General features: G+C 36.8%; 1 protein-coding gene across 3 annotated transcripts in view; it reads left to right on the forward strand.

The window, feature by feature from the left end:
• Window positions 1-2,401: 2,401 nt before the first annotated feature.
• The window catches only part of LOC127419246 (sodium/potassium-transporting ATPase subunit beta-1-interacting protein 3-like), an 84,454-nt gene continuing 67,176 nt past the window's right edge, over window positions 2,402-19,679 (forward strand). Inside the window, exon 1 of one of the 3 annotated variants that reach the window (XM_051660507.1) lies at window positions 2,402-2,725. In XM_051660507.1, the coding sequence (XP_051516467.1) occupies window positions 2,672-2,725 (54 nt within the window). In that variant the 5' untranslated portion in view covers window positions 2,402-2,671. The remainder of the gene's footprint in view (window positions 2,726-19,679) is intronic. The other 2 variants (XM_051660508.1, XM_051660506.1) reach the window with 2 other exon arrangements.

Genomic DNA, 19,679 nt, shown 5'->3' on the forward strand with positions numbered 1-19,679 from the left:
TGTAAGCCATTGGTTATCATGTAAACAATAGTTCGAATGTGAGAGCAGAATATAACTTTGGACATATCGATACAGTAAATGCTGTGTATTTCCAAACAGACTGAATATCTAGTTATGAAAAAACTTGCCTGTAAAATAATAATTGATGTGTATTGTATGTTTGCCCCAAAGACTATTGAAAGTGCATGAATATCAACGCGTTTAAAAAAAAACATTATTTTCTGTGGTATTCGACAGCATGCCAAATGCTATTATAAATCTCAACTTGTATTTAACTGGGATATCCCTTTAATATAAACAACAGACAGACAAGTCTGTCTGACAAAGAGGTGCTGTTTGTCCTCTGCTTTAACAGCCATTCGTCTCTAATAGATTAACTGAAACTATAAAATCATTCCTGTATTACCAAGATTGCATTCATAAATCAGTGAAAACACTGAAGAATGAAACTTGTGTTATGTACAACACTGACGGTATACTATATAAAATGGGGCCAGACAGGGTCCAGTTATATTCAAGGTTAACAAAAGTAAGATACCCTTTCAGTTAGTGGGGAAAAAGATTCGAAAACATTAACATTTTGCAAAAACCACCTTTGATGTGTTGAATGAAAATTATTGTGTCTGATTTCTTAAAGGAATAATTTGCCCAAAAATGAGATTTCTTTCATCATTTACTCACCCTCATGCCATCCCAGATGTGTATGACTTTCTTTCTTCTGCAGAACACAAATGCAGATTGTTTGAAGAATATTTCAGCTCTGTAGGTCCAAGCAATGCAAGTGAATGGTGACCAGACCTTTGAAGCTCCAAAACCAAATAAAGGCAACATAGAAGTAATCCATACGACTCCAGTGGTTAAATCCATATCTTCAGAAGAGATATAATGGTGTGGGTGAGAAACAGATCAATATTTAAGTCCTTTTTTTTAACTATAAATCTCCACTTTCACTTTCAAATTATTTTTTTCATTTGTTTTTATTTTTTGTGCATGTCAGAAAATATATAGTAAAAGAGGACTTAAATATTTATCTGTTTCTCACCCACACTTATCGTATCGCTTCTGAAGACATGGATTTAACTACTGGAGTTGTATGGATTACTTTTATGCTGCCTTTATGTGCTTTTTGGAGCTTCAAAGATCTGGCCATCTTGGTCCATCTGAATGGACCAACAGAGCTGAAATATTCTTCTAAAAATCTTAATTTGTGTTCAGCAGAAGCAAGTAAGTCATACACATCTGGGATGGCATGAGGGTGAGTAATTTCTGGGTGAATTATCACTTTAATGTGAGTAAAATTAGTGTAACATGACATCATAACCACACACCTCTGAAACAGTACCTTGCTAAACCACAGACATTGCTAAACAGTGTGAGGATGCACTCCTAAACATAAAGGTTCCACAAATGGTGTTTTGCAATGATGCTAAAGAAGAACTATTTTTGGTTTCCCAAAAAACCTTTCAGAAGAACCTTTTTGCTGTCCAAATTATTTTTATTTATACAGTATATAAAGCATATAACTGTACCAAAATTTTAATTGACAGGGGTGTTGTTATGATACACAACCAGCAGATGGCGCTTTGGCAATAAATTTCAATAATGTTCTCATGCCAATGTAGTGAACATTTTTGTATCAACAGATGAAACTACGCACTTCAATTTAAGATATAAGTGTATACACAATGACTGAGGCCGAGTTGGGAATGGCATACTACCATACTACTCTTACTATCTGTGCCATAGACAAACATGGCAGAAGTACGAAAAGTAGTATCGGTAGTATTCCATTTCGAACACAGCATGACTCACTATTTTTGCTGTCTTAGGTGCCGTTCACACCTAACACGTCCTTGAGCTAAAAAAAAAAAAAAAACTTGAGGCAGCGCGTTTTTAACCATTGAAGTTCTTTTTAAGTTGACACGGACGCTAAAAAAAATAAATAAAAAAATAAAAATAAAAAAAGAGCGAGACGGGTAAACACGTCCGTCCATCGCATATTTACATAGAAAAACAACTGTAATACAACGCGGGCGGACGCAGGAACGTGTTCGGTGTGAACGAACCTCAAGTTTGGACGCCTTGCCGTTACTACCCCCACAGACCTTTACAAAAATGTATCATGCCAAACATAGTTTTCGCCAGATGTCCTAACTGTTACAGTAATGCCCTAATACGGTGGAAGCTTGGCATTAATGGCATTCTGAAAGATTCTAACACCATTTGAATTATTTCGGTTTTGCAGCATGTGGCGTAAAATTACCATAGTAGGCCTACATGACAGGGAACCCTTCAAAGAACAAACACGCATCCACACTTTGTGTGTGTGTGTGTGTGTGTGTGTGTAGGGGAACTGCAATTTACAAAAGCGTGATTTAAGCACCCCCTCTCCCTACACTACTACACCCTCCCCTCTTGCCCCGTCTACCCCTTCTTTTTTCTGCCTCTTTCTTTCCTCTCATACTCTCCCCGCCACTCTCTCGCGCCGCGCCGCGCCGCTCGTGTCTTATGCTTCACACTTTCCACGCGTTTCATTGAGCGCTGGAGGAAACAATGGGAATGCACGCGCTTTGTGTCGGACAGCGACTGACGCGCTTCTCTGTGTTTGTTTAGAACTTTGTGCTGATATAAACACACATTCGGAATCACATTATCATCAAGCTCGAACACAATGGGGTGCTGCAGCGGACGGTGCACCCTTATATTTCTCTGCACGTTTCAGATGGTGAGTTTGTTTTCTTATTAATGTTGCATTTAGATGTGTTCTACTTTTTTTCTTTGCTGGTGTTGCAGTGTCGCTGTTGTTATGGATACACAGTGTGATACTACTAACTTTCCATTTGCTGTGTGTTTTAAACCCCTTTGTCTTCAGTTCATCTTAAACATGTTTAAGTGGATGACCCAAAGAGGCGCCTGCACTATGGAGTTGTAAAAGAGACTTTAATGGCCAGTTGCATGAGAGTTTCTATTCTTACACTAAAAAGGATTAGGCTATCAATCAACCAAACTGAGTACTGATTCTTGAGTACTGAGACAAAACAGGCTACAAGATAATAATAAAAGTTAATGTGCCAGCCAAGAAATTATTTAGGGTTAATCCAATGCGACCTCCAGCGTCCTCTGTTTTTTCAATAATCAGAATACTCAGCCAGATATGAAAATAATTTTTAGTGTCATGTCAGATATTTATTATAAATATGAACAAATCTAGCATTCACCTAATTTAATCACCGTATTGAGAAAATAAGATGGTTTTCAAGATTTTCAGGTCCATCTTTTGAATCGTCACCACCATCAGACTGACAGCATAACCATATTTTGCATTGCACACATGTAGCTGATACCAAAAAAGTTGGTGATGGAGTTGACATCATGGTTGTGAAACAGACAATATAAGGTATAGAACTCAACAGAGCCTGAGTGACCTTTTGAACTCACACAGCAGGTGAAATATGGCAAGAGAAACTTCATGATAATGGCTTACTTCAATATTACCCGATCTTCACAAAAGTTTTCAGAAATATCTGACAGTGTTGACAAGAAGTAGGGACATGTCTGTAAAAACGTAGAAAAATATGCAGTATTTTTCTTTTATATATTTTAAAGAATATTGTTTTCAGATGTAGTATATCTTTTTTAGGGTTGCCACACAATTAACATTTTTGATTGAATTAATTACATGAGATGCCGATTAATTAAACAAATTAATCACAATTAATTGCATATATAAATACTTGCCCAAAAAGCCCTCAAATAACAACTATTCATTAGTAATTATTAAACAATTATAAATAGTTGTATTTAAATAAATATAACTATAATGTATATTATAAATGTAATAATTCAGATTATTAAAATGCATTACATTATCATGGCAGACGAGTAAAACATTGATGAGACAATACAAAAAGTTGCTTTAGAAGGTTTTATTTCGTTTATTCCCATATTATTGAACATAAGCCTATCACTGGCTTTCAGTCCACAGCAATCCATTTTGCAATTGCATTTTGCACATGTGTGGACATTGTATTTTGGCTTTGCTATATGCAATGCATAATTTTAATTAATTTAAACCAACAGAATACTGTTCACAAGACTCTAGACGGTCATTTAAGGGTTAAACTTGTGGCGCAAGAGTCGCGTGACACAACAGCATGACGTGGATTTCTGTGAAGTGCTTCTATGGGCACATAGCCAACGAAAGTGCCTCTGGTAAGAGTTTTTTTAACTGAAACCTGTTTAGTTGTAAAGAGTAGTGTCTCTAGTTTCAGCTTTCATTTTTCACACGTCAGTGTGCTAATAAACATGATGTCCACATATGTGGATTTCGGGACATTATTCCTACAAAAGTTGAAATATTTTTTTATTTCAGTTTATACAGTTATTTTGAATAACTTTCAACATTAACACATCTGTGGGTAATTTAGCTTCATTTTAAATTAATTTTATATTTATTATATTTTGTTTTGTTATCACTGTACAATACAGTTCTGTTCATTAACATTAGTAAATGCATTGAGTATAAATGTATTCATGCAAAAGCTGAAAAATGTTGCTCTCAGAGGCTTTATATGGAGTTAGGATGAAAATAAGGTGCATTTCGAACTGTTCTGAGACCAGTGCAGACAGACAGCACACTGGAGATTAAGTCATTCACTAAATAGGGATCAAGGGAGCATCCTATAGCTTTCTAAGCAGCTAAATCATAATGCTAAATTTGATTTGAACATGGTTGGCAGTGATTTGATGATGCTGGACATTACTTTGAATCAGAATTATTTATTCAGCTTTATAGAAAATCAGCTGTACTGTCTATAACATCTCAAAAACATGAATAGCCAACACTTCTGGAAACATTTGATGAAAAAAATTCTGACTTTCTATAGTTTGGTATTATTTAAAATTTCACAACGTAATCCCGCTGTCCACGTTTTTTTTTTTTTTTTTTTTTTTTGCTTGTTTATTAGGTGCTACTAGTTACAAATCAAAAAGGGAAATGAAAAATGCACACAGCAGTCACGCTCTGGTCTCATGATGTTATTATACATTAAGTGCTTTTATAAGAAATGTACACAATAATTAATGTACACATGTGTCAGAAGGACATGTCTCACGTTGGTTGTGTCATGTCATAAACACAGTTTTTTTAGGTTTGAAACTTAGAAATACACGTTTCGAGATACCTGCATTCAGAATTGCGCTCCGTCCAGCTGTGTTTGAATGTTAATTTTTCTACACATTATTTTTTTTGCAATTAATTGCACTGAATTAACTAGTTAAATTGACAGCCCTAATATTTTTGTAAACTATAGTCAAGCCAACATAAATTTTTCCAAAACCCCTAAACCAAGACCAAACTTATACATAATTTGACTGTGTGCACAAACACAGGGGTTGGCACAAGCGTGCTACAACTGCTATGAGATACTGAACTATTTATCTTTAAGAGTTTAGACCCATAAAGATGTCTTTATATTCCTTCCGACTTGAGTTATATAAATGCAGGTATCTCTGGCCTCCTCATACACATGGTCCAGCTTCTTCTCCTGTTGTTTAGTGGCAATCACAACATCTTCTAGCACTTCTTTGTGACAACGACTGCTCAAATGTGAGTGTTGCCACCTTGTGGACCCACTAATTAGTGTAAATGACTCCAGCCACATGTGCGTTCTGCACGTTCAGAGTACGCACTGTTAGAAAAATCTGGCTGCATATGTTCAGTATTCGAGCACTCTGCTGATGGTGAAATTAGCATCACGTGTCTGACCAAAGACTACATGGGGGTTTACCCCTCCTAGAACTTTCAAGCTACATCTACCAAACTTGGCACAGACCTTAATACAGTTCTCACTTTGGTTATGACTTCTAGAATGAGTTATCTGTCTACATTATAACTACTAGCTAGAATACCATAGCAACCAGCTGAAACACCCTAGCAAACCAATTATTAATGCTCTGTCTGATTGACTTTCTGTCTGTGTGTCTGATTGTAAAGCCTTCAAACTATTTCAAACAAGGCTTTGTTAAGCCAGCATAAAAGTTTGTCTTGTCTAACTTTACCTATCTAGTATGTGATAGTGCAAGGTGTAGATCCTATATATCTAGCTGCATTCCACTTTGCACTAAATTTTAGGGCTGGGGAAAAAATCGATTGTGTTACAAATCGCAATTCTTGAGCCAAACATTTAAAAATTGTCTCCCTGATGAAAAATCTATTTTTTTTTTTTTTTTTTTTTATAAATAAAAAATATAGGTCTTTATCTTAATGCTACAATTATTAAGAGATAAATATAAGAAGCTATATTTGTGCAGATTTCCACACTAACAGGTTTTCTCTCTGAGACGTTTTGTCTCTTTAATTCTTCACCTTTAGTTCTTTAATGCACCACTGCTGCAGCCGTTAAGCACCTTTTGTTCATTGTCGGACGTCAAAGTCCTCTGCTGTGATCAGTGTTCTTGTTATTATGCGTTATTCAGAAGTTAATTTGAGAGGTGTTGTGGAGAGTATTTCAGAAGTCACCCTGCAGATTCTGTCTTCAATAAATAGTTTAGCTGTAAAAAGGCTTATAAACTTTTGGATGCTTATAAACTACATGTTGCGCCCCGCAGTATTTATCATGCGCTGTGGCGGGTAATTTTGCACATTTAGACACAAAGATGCATGCTTGAGGAAACACACCTGATTATATTTTGAAGAACAGACGGAAGACATCCCCGCGACGCACGTGTCTGATTCGCTTTTTTGTTCTGAAGTTCAGCAGTTCGATCGTGTCTCTGTCAGTCATCTGGGAGCGGTTTGTAAGAATAGTGTTGTCTATGAGAACGCTGCATAGGATCTTAGACTATCTCAGGATGCATATGCAAATAACATGCAATGACATTGGGATTACAGGTGAATTGTCATGTGTGTCATAATTCAGTAAAGCCCCAGAAATGGTTCTTGAACAAGTTTACTCTTTAGCCTCCATTTGTATGTTGCAGAATTATCATTATGATAATAGTAATAGCCTATGGTAATATATGTTATATTTTATATTCTAAAACAGCAAAATTAGTTTAAAATGATATATGTATATATTTCTTTGTTTAATACAAATGGACATAATGTAGCCTTATACATGGGCTCCTTATGGTCGTCTAGCTCAGACAACGCACTGACTGGTCGATTGGCAGTTATAAATTGGTAGTTTTGCACATCCCTACCTTTTACCTGCAAATTATATATTACCGAGTGAAAACAATTGTCATTTCAGACACAACTGTTTTTCAATAGACATTTCTTTTTGAGAAAAATTACTTACATTTTTTTTAAAGAAGTTTTTATATCAAAACATCAAATCGCAATACTTACAGAATCGCAATATCGCAATACAGTACATATTGAATCGACTAGGAAATATCATTGTAATATTGAATCGGGAGGTCTGTGGCAATTCCCACTTCCCAGACCTACTAAACTGATCTAGTTGCACTCTAGATAGAGTTGGTGGTAGCTTTCAGTGGTCAGTCATTAGTTAGATCTATCCATGTTCCTGTCAAAGAGAGAGGTATGCATTTCTCCAAGAAGCTATTATACTGTAGTTGTCGCTGAATCTTTATTGCAGTCTGCCTTGGTTCATTGGATACCCAGCTTAAGTGTTTCATAGAGGTTTTGTTTATCAGTGTAATGCTATATTGACTCAAAATTCTGCCATCGTGATTCAGCCGTTAGTGGCTGGTGTTCTCATTTCCATAAGAAAAGTTTGCAGCTGCTCCCTTTGCATTCTTTCAGTTAACCTGCCCCATCTGCAATCCCAGCCGCAACAACTGCACAACAATGTAGGCTAAACGGGCGTTGTACTGCTACGGCAAACAGCTGCTGTGTGCAGGAGACTGATTGCATGTTATTAAAGCATACTCTGTAGCACACTTCCCTGCTACACAGTATGCCGTAACAGGATGTCAAGTGTATAGGATGTCTGAATACTCAGTATTCATGATACAGTATAGGCCAACAAAACCTGGATAACCTGCATCTGCTGAAATTCTGAAGCGTGCAGCCACATTTTAAAAAGTTGAATTAAAAAAGAAATGGCAAAGAGCTCTGAGCCAGGTAGTTTTTCATGTGTAAGTGTAATAGGTACCAAGAAAGTTGTTACTCGTGGTTACCACCCTATTTACATGACATACTTCATCAACGGTAAAGATGTAAGTTCTTCCTCTGATTCAGAACATTCTCTAAAAGTACAGGAATTTGGATGCGGTCTGTGACTGCTGCTGATCTTCCCTGCTGAAAAAGATGCTGAAGAAGGTTTGCCAGTTTTAACTGTTTAAGCTATTCTCCCAACCTGACCAGCTGTAAAGTGCCCAAAACACCTGTAAAACCAGCCAACAGACCAGACTGACCAGGCAGAGAGACTGACTAAGACCATTTAACTGACATAGCTGGTTTTTCAGCAGTGTATGAGGTAGCAGCCAGTGTTAATATCATCAACAAAATTACTAATGAAAATGTTTGTTGACAAAGGATTTTTCGATTTTGTCAAAGATAACAAGGATAAGACAAAAAAGACACATCATGACGATAAACGGTTTTAAGCACTAGTCAGATTGTACCTAAATTGTGTTGTTAATCTGCCATGTTCTTAAAATACACTTAATCTCTTTAAAACTGTCTAAATGTGAGGAATTCACAACAGAGTATCTTCTAAAAAGTAGCTAATAAGTATCTTCGTTATTTGTTATTATTTCATTATACAGTATGTCATTGTTCTCTCATGTTGTTTAATCACAAATATTAAACATATACATTTATTGAATCATATTAATTAACATAATTAATCTTTATATGAATACATGTTTAACTAGTTTATAAATGTAAAAAAAAATACTTGATAATGTGGTTAAAGTTTGGTCTGCTGCAGTTACGTTTTTTGTTTTTTTTACTCTACACATTATTGTCAACTAAAATCATTTAGCCTACTAAATTTTTGTCGACTAAAATTATACACCATTTTAGTACGAGTAAAATTGAAAAAAATAAAAATAATGACGATTAAATATTGAATTTAAATTTAAAAAATATTTTTGTCTAAAAAAAATACGTAATATGACTACAATAAAAAACTCTGTGAAAATTAACACTGGTAGTCTTTTTTCCTACAGTCCCATGATGTGTCCCAGCCTGTGGCTCTCTGTCTGTAATGCTCAGTAGAGGTGCTACCCATTATTCCCAGAATCCTCTCTGAAAGGGGAATTATAAAGCTGATGACACCTGCCACCTCCAGACAGTCATGTAATACACCTTGGCCCACATGCATGTTTGCGCGCCACACGCACACTACTACTGTCAGATCTTCTGCCTTCTCTGAGCTTGACAAGGCCCGTCTTCCTTTCATTTGAAGCACCCTTGGGGACAAACATTATTTGGCTTTGATGTAGTTCTGCTCTGTGCCTTGCTTTAAGATCTTATTTTCTCAACGAGTTTACCAAACTAGTCGACAGTCATTGCTGTTCCCACAGATGTCAGAGAGAACATGGCATGAATATGACATTGTCAAAGATAGAACAATTTCTATTATCAGGCAAACATCACTATTACAATTCCTCATACTGAATGCACAATATACTTCATTGAAATTGAAGAACAAATAGGTGTGATGTCATTTCGAACTAAATCTGGCCATAAAGAAGTTGTTTTTGAGAGTGTTGCGGTGGTTTGAAACAGCTTGCCAGAATGAACTTACAGGAACACTTAAACGCCTTCATACACTGGTCCACGTGATCGGTGTGCGTGAACCGTTGCTCCACCTGCTTTGACATCAGCATCTTTTTTTGACTGTTTGATATGGATCTAATCATTATTCTTTTTGTCTGTATTCTTCCCATTGACACCCGTTCCCCTACCTGTCTGCCACCTTTTTATACACCCATCTTACATCCAGTCTGCAGTATCAGTGTCTTTAAAAAATGAGAATAAAATCCTTTTTGATGATCTTGCATGGATTCTTTTCACAAAATTCATCCTAAAATACAATAACAGTGGGTAACAGGTGCATGTAATGACCACATATAGCATATTAGCATTAGCACCATGAATGCAGAATGTAAACATGAAAAATTACACATTATGTACTGCACCAACCTGGTCTCATAGTAAACCATTACAATTACAAAATTTTTGCTAAATCACGTTTATGTGCCTCGTTCTATGTTTCGCTGCAGTTTTCAGGGGCAATATACACTAGAGGTGCTACAACGACTTTTATTCAATTAAGTAAAACAGCAGATTTTTCACTCTGTTCCCTACACAGTACTATCTTATTACATCGAAACACTTTACTATAACGCATGATTTGAAAGACAATATTTACTGTGCAAAAGTTTTAGGCACTTGTGAAAAATGTTGCATAGTGAGGATGTCTTCAAAAATAATGACATAAATTGTTTTCATTTATCAATTAATATCATACAAAGTCCTGTAAACATAAAAAAGCTAAATCAATATTCGGTGTGACCACCTTTGCTTTAAAACAGCACCAATTCTCCTAGGTACACCTGGTTTTTCTTGGTTGTTGGCAGATAGGATGTTCCAAGCTTCTTGGAGAATTCACCACAGTTCTTCTATCTATTTAGGCTGTCTCAATTGCTTCTGTCTCTTTATGTAATCTCAGACAGACACGATGTTCAGTGGGGGGTTTTGTGGGGGCCATGACATCTGTTGCAGGGCTCCCTGTTCTTCTATTCTATACATAACCAACTATATATAGTCTTCAAGCTTTCTCAAGTGTGAATGACTTGCGCGTTGGCGCAACTGATAGTGTTGGACTTTAAACCCTGACGACTGCGGTTCGAGACCAGCAAACCAGAGTTGACACGTGAGCCCAAAGTATTATAGAAGCTGCTTCAGCTATTTAGTTTTTCATCTCACATTTGCTTTTATGACACAATCAATTAGCTTTAGGTGTCGGGTTTAGGCTAGGGATGTCTGTTTTGTTTACCTTACGTTTGCTTTTAGCACACTATTGGTTAGGTTTAGATGCTGCATTGAGGGTAGGGACATTGGTTTTATTAATTTCAAATAGAAAAAAAAATATCATCTCGCATTTGCTTTTTAGGACACTATTGGTTAGGTTTCTGTTAAAGGTTGTGAAAACTCCATAGAGCACTAACCTCATCTTTTTGGGAGAACATCAAACTCGCTTTTAGCGCCCCTCAGTGGACATTTCACCTTGAAACTGCGAACACCTAATATAATTTTGCAAAAACGCTGCCACAGTCACGTAATTTTCATAAGATCAAATAAGATCAGTCTGTACTGCACATATATTATTTTAAATCATCATTGTGTGGTTTAAACAGGTTTTTTTTAATATACACGTTACTTTAAATCATCACTGAGTGGTTAAAACAGCTTTTTTTTATATACACATTACTTTAAATCATCATTGAGTGGTTAAAACAGCTTTTTTTTTGTACTGATTTCATGTGGATTCTATTCAAAGAATAAGGCATGTAGTAATTTAAAACACACAAAGTCACATTTTATGTCACATTGGTTAATGTTTTACATGTAGTCTGTTGACAGGACAGTGTGTCTCAAATTTAAATGATACTCTAAACGCCGTCCCCAGCTGTGTGGGCGCTGTCTGAATTTTCTAACAGTATGCTGTTGGTAAGCGGTTTCAAACTTCTTTCTAGCTCTGAGCAAAGAATGAAGAAGAAATTCACCATGAGTAGGCTAAACGACATGAGTAGGCCTTTAGTGTTGTATGGACAACTCACATTTTCTTTACATTACTAGTTGCAAAGTTAAAGTTTTTTTAAGGAAATAAGAGAGAAAGGAATTTGTTATTTGGTTTTAGGGTTGATCACAGCACATTTCCATAATCTCCTCTCTGTAGAAGATACATTTATTCTCTTTGTTTCTTTTCTATTCTATTCTCTTTCACCATATATTTTACCATATATGTCACCATATATTTTTTCTCATTGTGTATTTCTATATATACTTATATTTTCTATTCACTTTTTATTTTTATTCTATTTTTGTATGATCATTTCTGTCTTGTTTTATTGTTTGTGCACTGGAAGCTTCTGTCACCAAGACAAATTCCTTGTATGTGTAAGCATACTTGGCAATAAAGCTCATTCTGATTCTGATTCTGATCTTAACTACCTGTTCCTGTTCCCCTGAGAGGCAATGTTGTTTATGAGAGGTGTACACACCTGTTTCTGTGCAGGGTAAGGCAAGGAGAGGGTAGAGGAACCGATACACACAGGAGCATGAGAAACACAGGTGGACAAACATACACATAGAAAGTCATGTTTTGAACTTTACACCTTGTAGCTCTTGAGGGACATCTGGTTTAGTTCCTACTCCACACCTCTGTTCTGGAGGTAATAGGCAAGGCGTTTGTTTAAAGGCACATGAAGCTGTCAACAGCTGGTTTAAAGAGTCCCTGATGGGGAATTAATTGTCAGTGATTCCCCACATAGGCTTTAGGTGGAAGACTCTACATTTGGAGTAAATTGCAAAGTTATTATACAACGTAAATTGTAATTTTAATACAGCCTTTTCCATAAACCATCTCTCCTTGCCTTGTTTCCACATCTCATAATTCTTGATTAACTCTAATAATTGTTAAAAAATACTCCATTTTTGTTACCAAGCAAGAACAAGCTTGTTAACAAGATACACCGATCAGCCATAACATTAAAACCACCTGCCTAATATTGTGTAGGTCCCCCTTGTGCCGCCAGAACTGTGCCAATCTGCATCTCAGAATAGCATTCTGAGATGATATTCTTCTCACCACAATTGTACACAATTGAGATCAGCAGTTACAGAAATACTCAAACCAGCCCGTCTGACACCAACAGTCATCCATGCAATTATTTAATCAGCCAATTGTGTGGCAGCAGTGCAGTGCATAAAATCATTCAGATATGGGTCAGGAGCTTTATGATCTCAGTGATTTTGACCGTGGCATGATTGTTGGTGCCAGATGGGCTGGTTTGAGTATTTCTGTAACTGCTGATCTCCTGGGATTTTCACGCACAACAGTCTCTAGAATTTACTCCGAATGGTGCCAAAAACAAAGAACATCTAATGGGTGGCAGTTCTGTGGATGGAAATGACTTGTTGATGAGAGAGGTCAGCAGAGAATGGCCAGACTGGTTGGAACTGACAAAGTCTTCGGTAACTCAGATAACCGCTCTGTACAATTGTGGTGAGAAGAATATTATCTCAGATTGCTATTTTGAAATGCGGGTTGACGCTGATTTGGTGGCACGAGGGGGGCCTACACAGTATTAGACAGGTGGTTTTAATGTTGTGGCTGATCAGTGATATATATATTTTTATTTTTTACTTAGTTTAAAGGAATAGTTTACCCACAAATTAAAATGTCATCATTTACTCATGAATTAAGTTATCCTGTTTGACTTTCCTCTGTGGAAAATAGGAGAAATTTTGACGATTGTTCATGCTGCTATATTCTACACAATGAAAACATAGTTAAAGCACTCTTAAAGTTGTCCATATGACTCATGTAGTATATTTCAACTCTTCCAAAGCCATACAATAGCTTTGTGTGCAAAGAAAATCGAAATTAAGTCATAATTTCCTGAAAATATTCCCCTTCGCTATAGTTCTCAAATCTCATTTACATTAGAGTACATTCGAATATGGCATGTAAAGAAATGTAGAGCTTGGTTTTGATGTCAAGGACTGCAAACACCATTGGGTTACATTTGTCTCCTAACCAAAAGTGCCAAGTTTGAAGATGCAGAGTGCAAATGAAATTTAAGAGCTACAGTGAAGGGGTTAGATAGCTACTGTCTGGTTTCAGAAGACTTGAAATAAGAGGTCGACCGATAGCTAAGGTAGTAGAAAAGGCAGATAACATATGAATCGGCTGATAGTTTTAAAATCAATTTATAGAATGATAAAAAACAAAATATGTTTTTCCTTACTGTGATAAGTACACACATAGAGGCTACAAGAGTCCATAATGAATAATTATGAAAGAAAGAATGAATCCCTGAAGCAGTTTATTGCGCAACCAAAATCCCAATAATAACCAGAAATAAATAAAAATGTTATGCTTATCGTGTGACTTTTTACTGTAGGCAAGCCCTGAACATACCAGGGGACTCTTATTTAGAGACTTGGCTCCATTACAATGCTCCATATGTAAGAATTTACCAAATTAAGCTTTTTATAGCCTAAATATTCACCAGATGAAGAGTTTTGTATGTATATATTTCACCAGATGAGGTTTATTGATTAGGAATAAAAAATTAGGAATAAAAAAAAACTATCAGCAAAGATTTTTGTAGACAACTGATAGTTCCAAAAAGCAACTATTGCCACTGATTAATCTGTAAAACCGATACATCATTCTACCTCTACTTGAAATATGGCACGCAAGTGATATGCACTACTTTTGTGATTTATTTATTTATTTATTTTTACCTTTCGGAACTTGACATCCACTTGTCATGTCTGAAGAAAAAATGACATGAAGGCAAGTACTATTTTTAGTATCATAGGCTAGATGTCTGTGGTGGAGAATACTGTATGTATGAAAGTGGATGCACACACATACACAAAACACTTAATAATACAATAAATCTCTGGAATATCTATCTCTTAAAGAACAAACTAGGACAAAGAATGCTGAAGAGCTCTGAAGTGAGCAAGCAAAGGAGGACTAATCTTCAGAGATGGAGAGAAAGAGAGTTCTACTCGTGCATTGGTGACTACAGAAGAAAAGCATTAGAGAGATAGATGTGTAACTTAATGGTTTGCATGTGTGACAGCTGCTGAATAGTGAAAGTGATTGATGAAGGACTCTGGGTAATAAATGGTTGTGTCTTTGACCTCTTTATTGAAAAGTAGCAATGCTCATGGAGAGCTACGTTAATGAGCTCAGGATGAGGATGCACTCTGCTTCTTGACCCATGATCACACACATGTCAAATCAAAGCTGGAATGCTTGAATAGATATCACATACAACCTCTGTTATTGGCCACATGCACATTTTTCCCTTCCTTACTTTCACATTAAAGGAATGTTCCAAGTTCAGGACAAGTTAAGATCAAACGACAGCTTTTGTGGCAAAATGCTGATTTCCATAAAAAATTATTTTGACTCGTCCTTTGTTTATTTAAAAAAAGTGAAAAATCGCAGTTACAGTGAGGCACTTACAATGGAAGTTAAAATACTGTTTCAAAAGCATAGCCCACAAGATGTAAATATTATGTGCTAACATGATTTAAGTGTGATAAAATGAGGGATTTTTCAGTGTTTCCCCGATTACAGGGTTTACTACCGTTATGTCATCAAGACAACAAAGTTTAATATTAGATATAACTCTACACAGATAAGGTAGTAAGCGATTTTTATCATGCTAAAATCATGTTAACATGTATAATGTTTCTATCTTGTGACTTTACTTTGGAGACAGTGTGTATTTGAATGTTTATGGACTGACCCCATTCACTTTCACTGTAAGTGCCTTACTGTAGCAACAATGAATTTTTTTGTAGTAATCAGCATTATGCCACAAATGCAGTTGATTGAGCTTAATTTGTATTAAACACAGAACATTCCTTTAGGCATCTGTAGCATGCTGTTTAGCACTGATAATAATACTGACATGTCATTATTACATTATTGTAAAAAGATGTTTACAATAATGCACTTTGAATGAAATTTTATGGTGCAAGAGGTGCAAGGAGGGATAAAAGGCTTAAATGTGCAACGTTTTTTTTTTTTGTAAAAAAAAAAAAAACATTACATCTTCTGTACAAAAATGTGTGTTATTTGAGCTGTAAAGCTGTATAAATTGTCCTTTTAGTTGTAGGAACTGTTCTAGATGAAAAATGTTTTGGATAGAAATTACCCATGTAATTCCTGTAGCAGGACTTTTCTCCATATAAACAGTTATTTTTTGGAATCGTACCTACAATATTATGCGAAGTTACTGGATTTACCAGCTTTACATGGTCATGAAAGAAGTTGAAAAATTGGACATAACCTCACACAGACAAGGTTAGTAAGTGATAATGTACAGTCAGCCGGTTGTTGTCGCAAAATAAACACTGACAGAATGACCAGGACTCCGACGCAAAGCAGAGGCTGACTGTACATTATCCTGATTATTACACGGCTACTAACCAAATAAATAAATAAATACATTAACATAAAATATTGATTTGCATTGAAATTATGTAATTATGTGAGAAGAAATAAATAGCTGAACAGCTGAAATCAACCTCCGGTTCTGTTCTGTTAGTGTTTATTTTGTGGAAATTACTGTATCACTCCTCATTATCCAGCAAATTATAAGACTGGCCAAATAAATAAATAAATGGACATGAAACATTGATTTGCACTGAAATGATGTTATTATGTGAGAAGTAGTAAATTGCTGAACAGCTGAAATCGACCTCCAGTTTGGGTAGAAGTTCAGATGGTGTTCTGTTGCACATGAAACATTGATTTGAGTTGAAATTATTTTATTAGCTTACTAATAAAGATCACACAATCCGAGAAGCAGAAATGATGGCTTGCAATACCCGGATGAGCGGTCTGACACATGGATGTGCGGTTGTTACTGAGCAACATCAGATTGCTAGATGGCACCATTGACCATTCAGAATTGAGTGATAATCGACAGCATCAGAGCTTAACCAGAGCCTGAACATTCTTTTAATGTACACACACGCACGCACTGAATACAGCCCCCCTCCTCCCCACACACACACACTTTGTCTATCTAGACAGAGAAGTAAATTTGACATGTCATGTATTTTCACTCTTAACCCCCCACTGACAGCTAGACTATCTAAACAAACAGTGCTCCCTACGGAAACGAGAAGCTGCGGAAACGTGGACAAGCTGACTCCACAAAGTCAGAGACCCTCGTGGGAGGGTAGAAAACAGGAGGGGGCATGGTAATCTGTGGTTTAATTTGCTTGGGAGGTGCCATTACAAAGGCTACAAGGGTTCACTGGTTATGTTGATGAAAAGTTTTGCCCTCCTGTAAAGGTTAATTTGGCCCTGTTGGCTGTTTCACTACAGCTAGGGAAGATAGAAACAGACTTGATGGCCACCTCTGTCTCCCAGACAAATGGCGGCTGAGGCGCGTGGCTCTGTTTATCAGCTGATTTGCATATGATCCATCCATTCAAACCAACACCAAATGTGTGCGTCCCACAGCCAGACAAGCATATGAATATTTATAAAACAAAAAGACGCCACCTCCTCTTTTCTCTCTCATACAATCTGTCTTCCATATAACCAACTTTTCGTTAATGCACTGTTATTAAGTGTAATTAGCAGAATGAATCAGATTGAGACTGCAGAAAAAGAGAGAGACCCAATTTACACCAATGATGCTTGGAAATGGGATCATAAGCATACAGAACTGTCTGGTGAGGAATGATGGAGAACAGGCCCGATGAGGGATCCAGCTGAGAGGAAGACTGCAACTGCTCTTGACCAAGAGAATATAGTCATACTACCTCTGACAGTAATGAGAGCTACAGGACAATTGACATGAATGATATTTCTCTATGAATCTATAGTTATTTTCCAAACCCTTGTGAGCTACATTATGTGGCAAAAATTGTGTGGACACCTTTTCTAAGTAATGGGGTTTGGCCAGGCCCCTTAAAGTGGTAATTTTCCTTGATCTTTTAACATATAATAGGTCCTCAAAACTTCCTCCTCATTGCCAAAAGAGCATTTGTTGAAACCAAGCTGTCTAACCTTTATCTACATTTGCTAACACACTTACGTCCCATTGAGCGCATTGGAATGAAGTAACTGATTAAATGTTTTGTGTTGAAGAAGGCCTCTTTTTCAGTCTCTCAATCTCTGAAGTCACATTGGTCTGATGTACATTGAATGTGGCAAACTGATCAGACCTCTGACTGTGAAAATTGGACAAACAGGACTGTAAAGATTGTAAAGTCATCTAACAGCATGTTCAAGACACGCTTGGGTTCAGGGCCATTTCTAGGCATAGACGAACTAGGCACCTAGAGTGCCACCAGCAGGAGAAGTAGTAGATGTAGAAGCCACCCCATCAACAACATGGCGATCAACTGGGTCATCAATAATGAGTTTGCTCAGAGAGTCAGAAGCACCAATGGCAAGATTGCAGTGCAAGTTCAAACCCCCCAGCTGAATGGAAAGTCAGTCTTAACTGGACTTTTCAACTAGGTTTTAGGCATAAAATCTTATGACCATGATACTGAAGCACCAATTGAGAGAAGGTATCTGTAGATAGTTGAAAGTTATTCTGACCTCTCAAAAACTACAGTGTGGTGTGTTCACTCAGGTTTAGCTAAATTGAGCATTTTGTCATTTTAAATCATTACCCAGTCCTGTCAACTGACCCAGATCACCTGTTTGCTGAGTCCACAACAAAATGCCTCAGAATAGGGTTGATTGATGCCTTTACTGTGATTATTGACTGCACTGTGAAAAACTGAAGCCCCTGGCATTGAGTGCAACAGCATGCAAGTCATTCACCTAGAGGCTGATCAATAGCACTGAGGGGGAAGGTGACTCTGATCATAAAATACTCTAGTCTAAAGAGAAAAAGAGACATGGAGAGAGTGAACCCATGGGGGAAGAAACAAGCTCTAATTTTTTTGGTTTATTCTTCTTTTATATCCAAGAACAACAGAAAGAACACCCATCTTCACGTGTTGAGAGGACTCCTAATGTCTCATTCTTGTACTTACAGGAGAGACAGATACATGGTCTGATCCAAAACCTAGTGAGCTGCCTACCTACACAACAGAGTGCCATAGATGTTTTCGATGTGTTCTGACTCATTCTTTTCAATAAATTCTAACGCCATGTCTACACATCCATTTTCGTTCGAAAAATGACATTTTCCAAAGTATGCTGTAATAAAGATTGTTTGCAAAAGTCTCCGCTTTTAGTAGAGGAAAATGCCATTACTGTGTGGATTAGGGACAAAAATGTGGCAAAACCAATGTGTTTTCAAACAAAAATGGATTGCCGTGGATATGGCCCAAGTCAGTATCACATGGTTCCTTCACAGGTAAAGTAATCCCAAAAAGTAAAGTAAAAAATGTCAGTTAAAACAAATCCATGATAGCAGACAGAATTTAGAAAAATGTAGATCGCAAATATCAGGCCCGGATTAAGAACACACAGGGCCCTGGGGCTATAGCAATCCTAAGGGTCCCCCCTCATGGTCTATCGTAGCCCCTTTCACACATGCAACCAGGTAAATTACAGAAAAATTGTTGGGTTGCATTTACTGGCATGTGCTGTTCACACATAACATCAATATTGAAATTTTTCTATATTTTAAATATTTTCTCATTAAGGGAAATTGCTAGAGCAAAATATACCAGCATTTTCAAACACAACCTCTAACCTGAAAAATGCGATACATTTTCTGGAAAAGACTGTATGTGTGAAAGGGGTTGTTTGCTACAGAGTTTTTGTTGTTGTTGTTGTTTTTTTTTTTTTTTTACAAAACTACATTTCACACAAGCAGTGCTTGTCAAGCACAAAGCAGAGCAGCATTTATTATGCATACTAACTATTCCAGACACAGGAGCTCTCTCCTGAAGCATTTGTGACTGGCAATGTGAGGCATGGGAACCTGCAGCATTTCATCTGAGGTTACGCACAGAAATC

Source organism: Myxocyprinus asiaticus, chromosome 28, assembly GCF_019703515.2.
Source record: "Myxocyprinus asiaticus isolate MX2 ecotype Aquarium Trade chromosome 28, UBuf_Myxa_2, whole genome shotgun sequence".
Classification (NCBI taxonomy): domain Eukaryota; kingdom Metazoa; phylum Chordata; class Actinopteri; order Cypriniformes; family Catostomidae; genus Myxocyprinus; species Myxocyprinus asiaticus.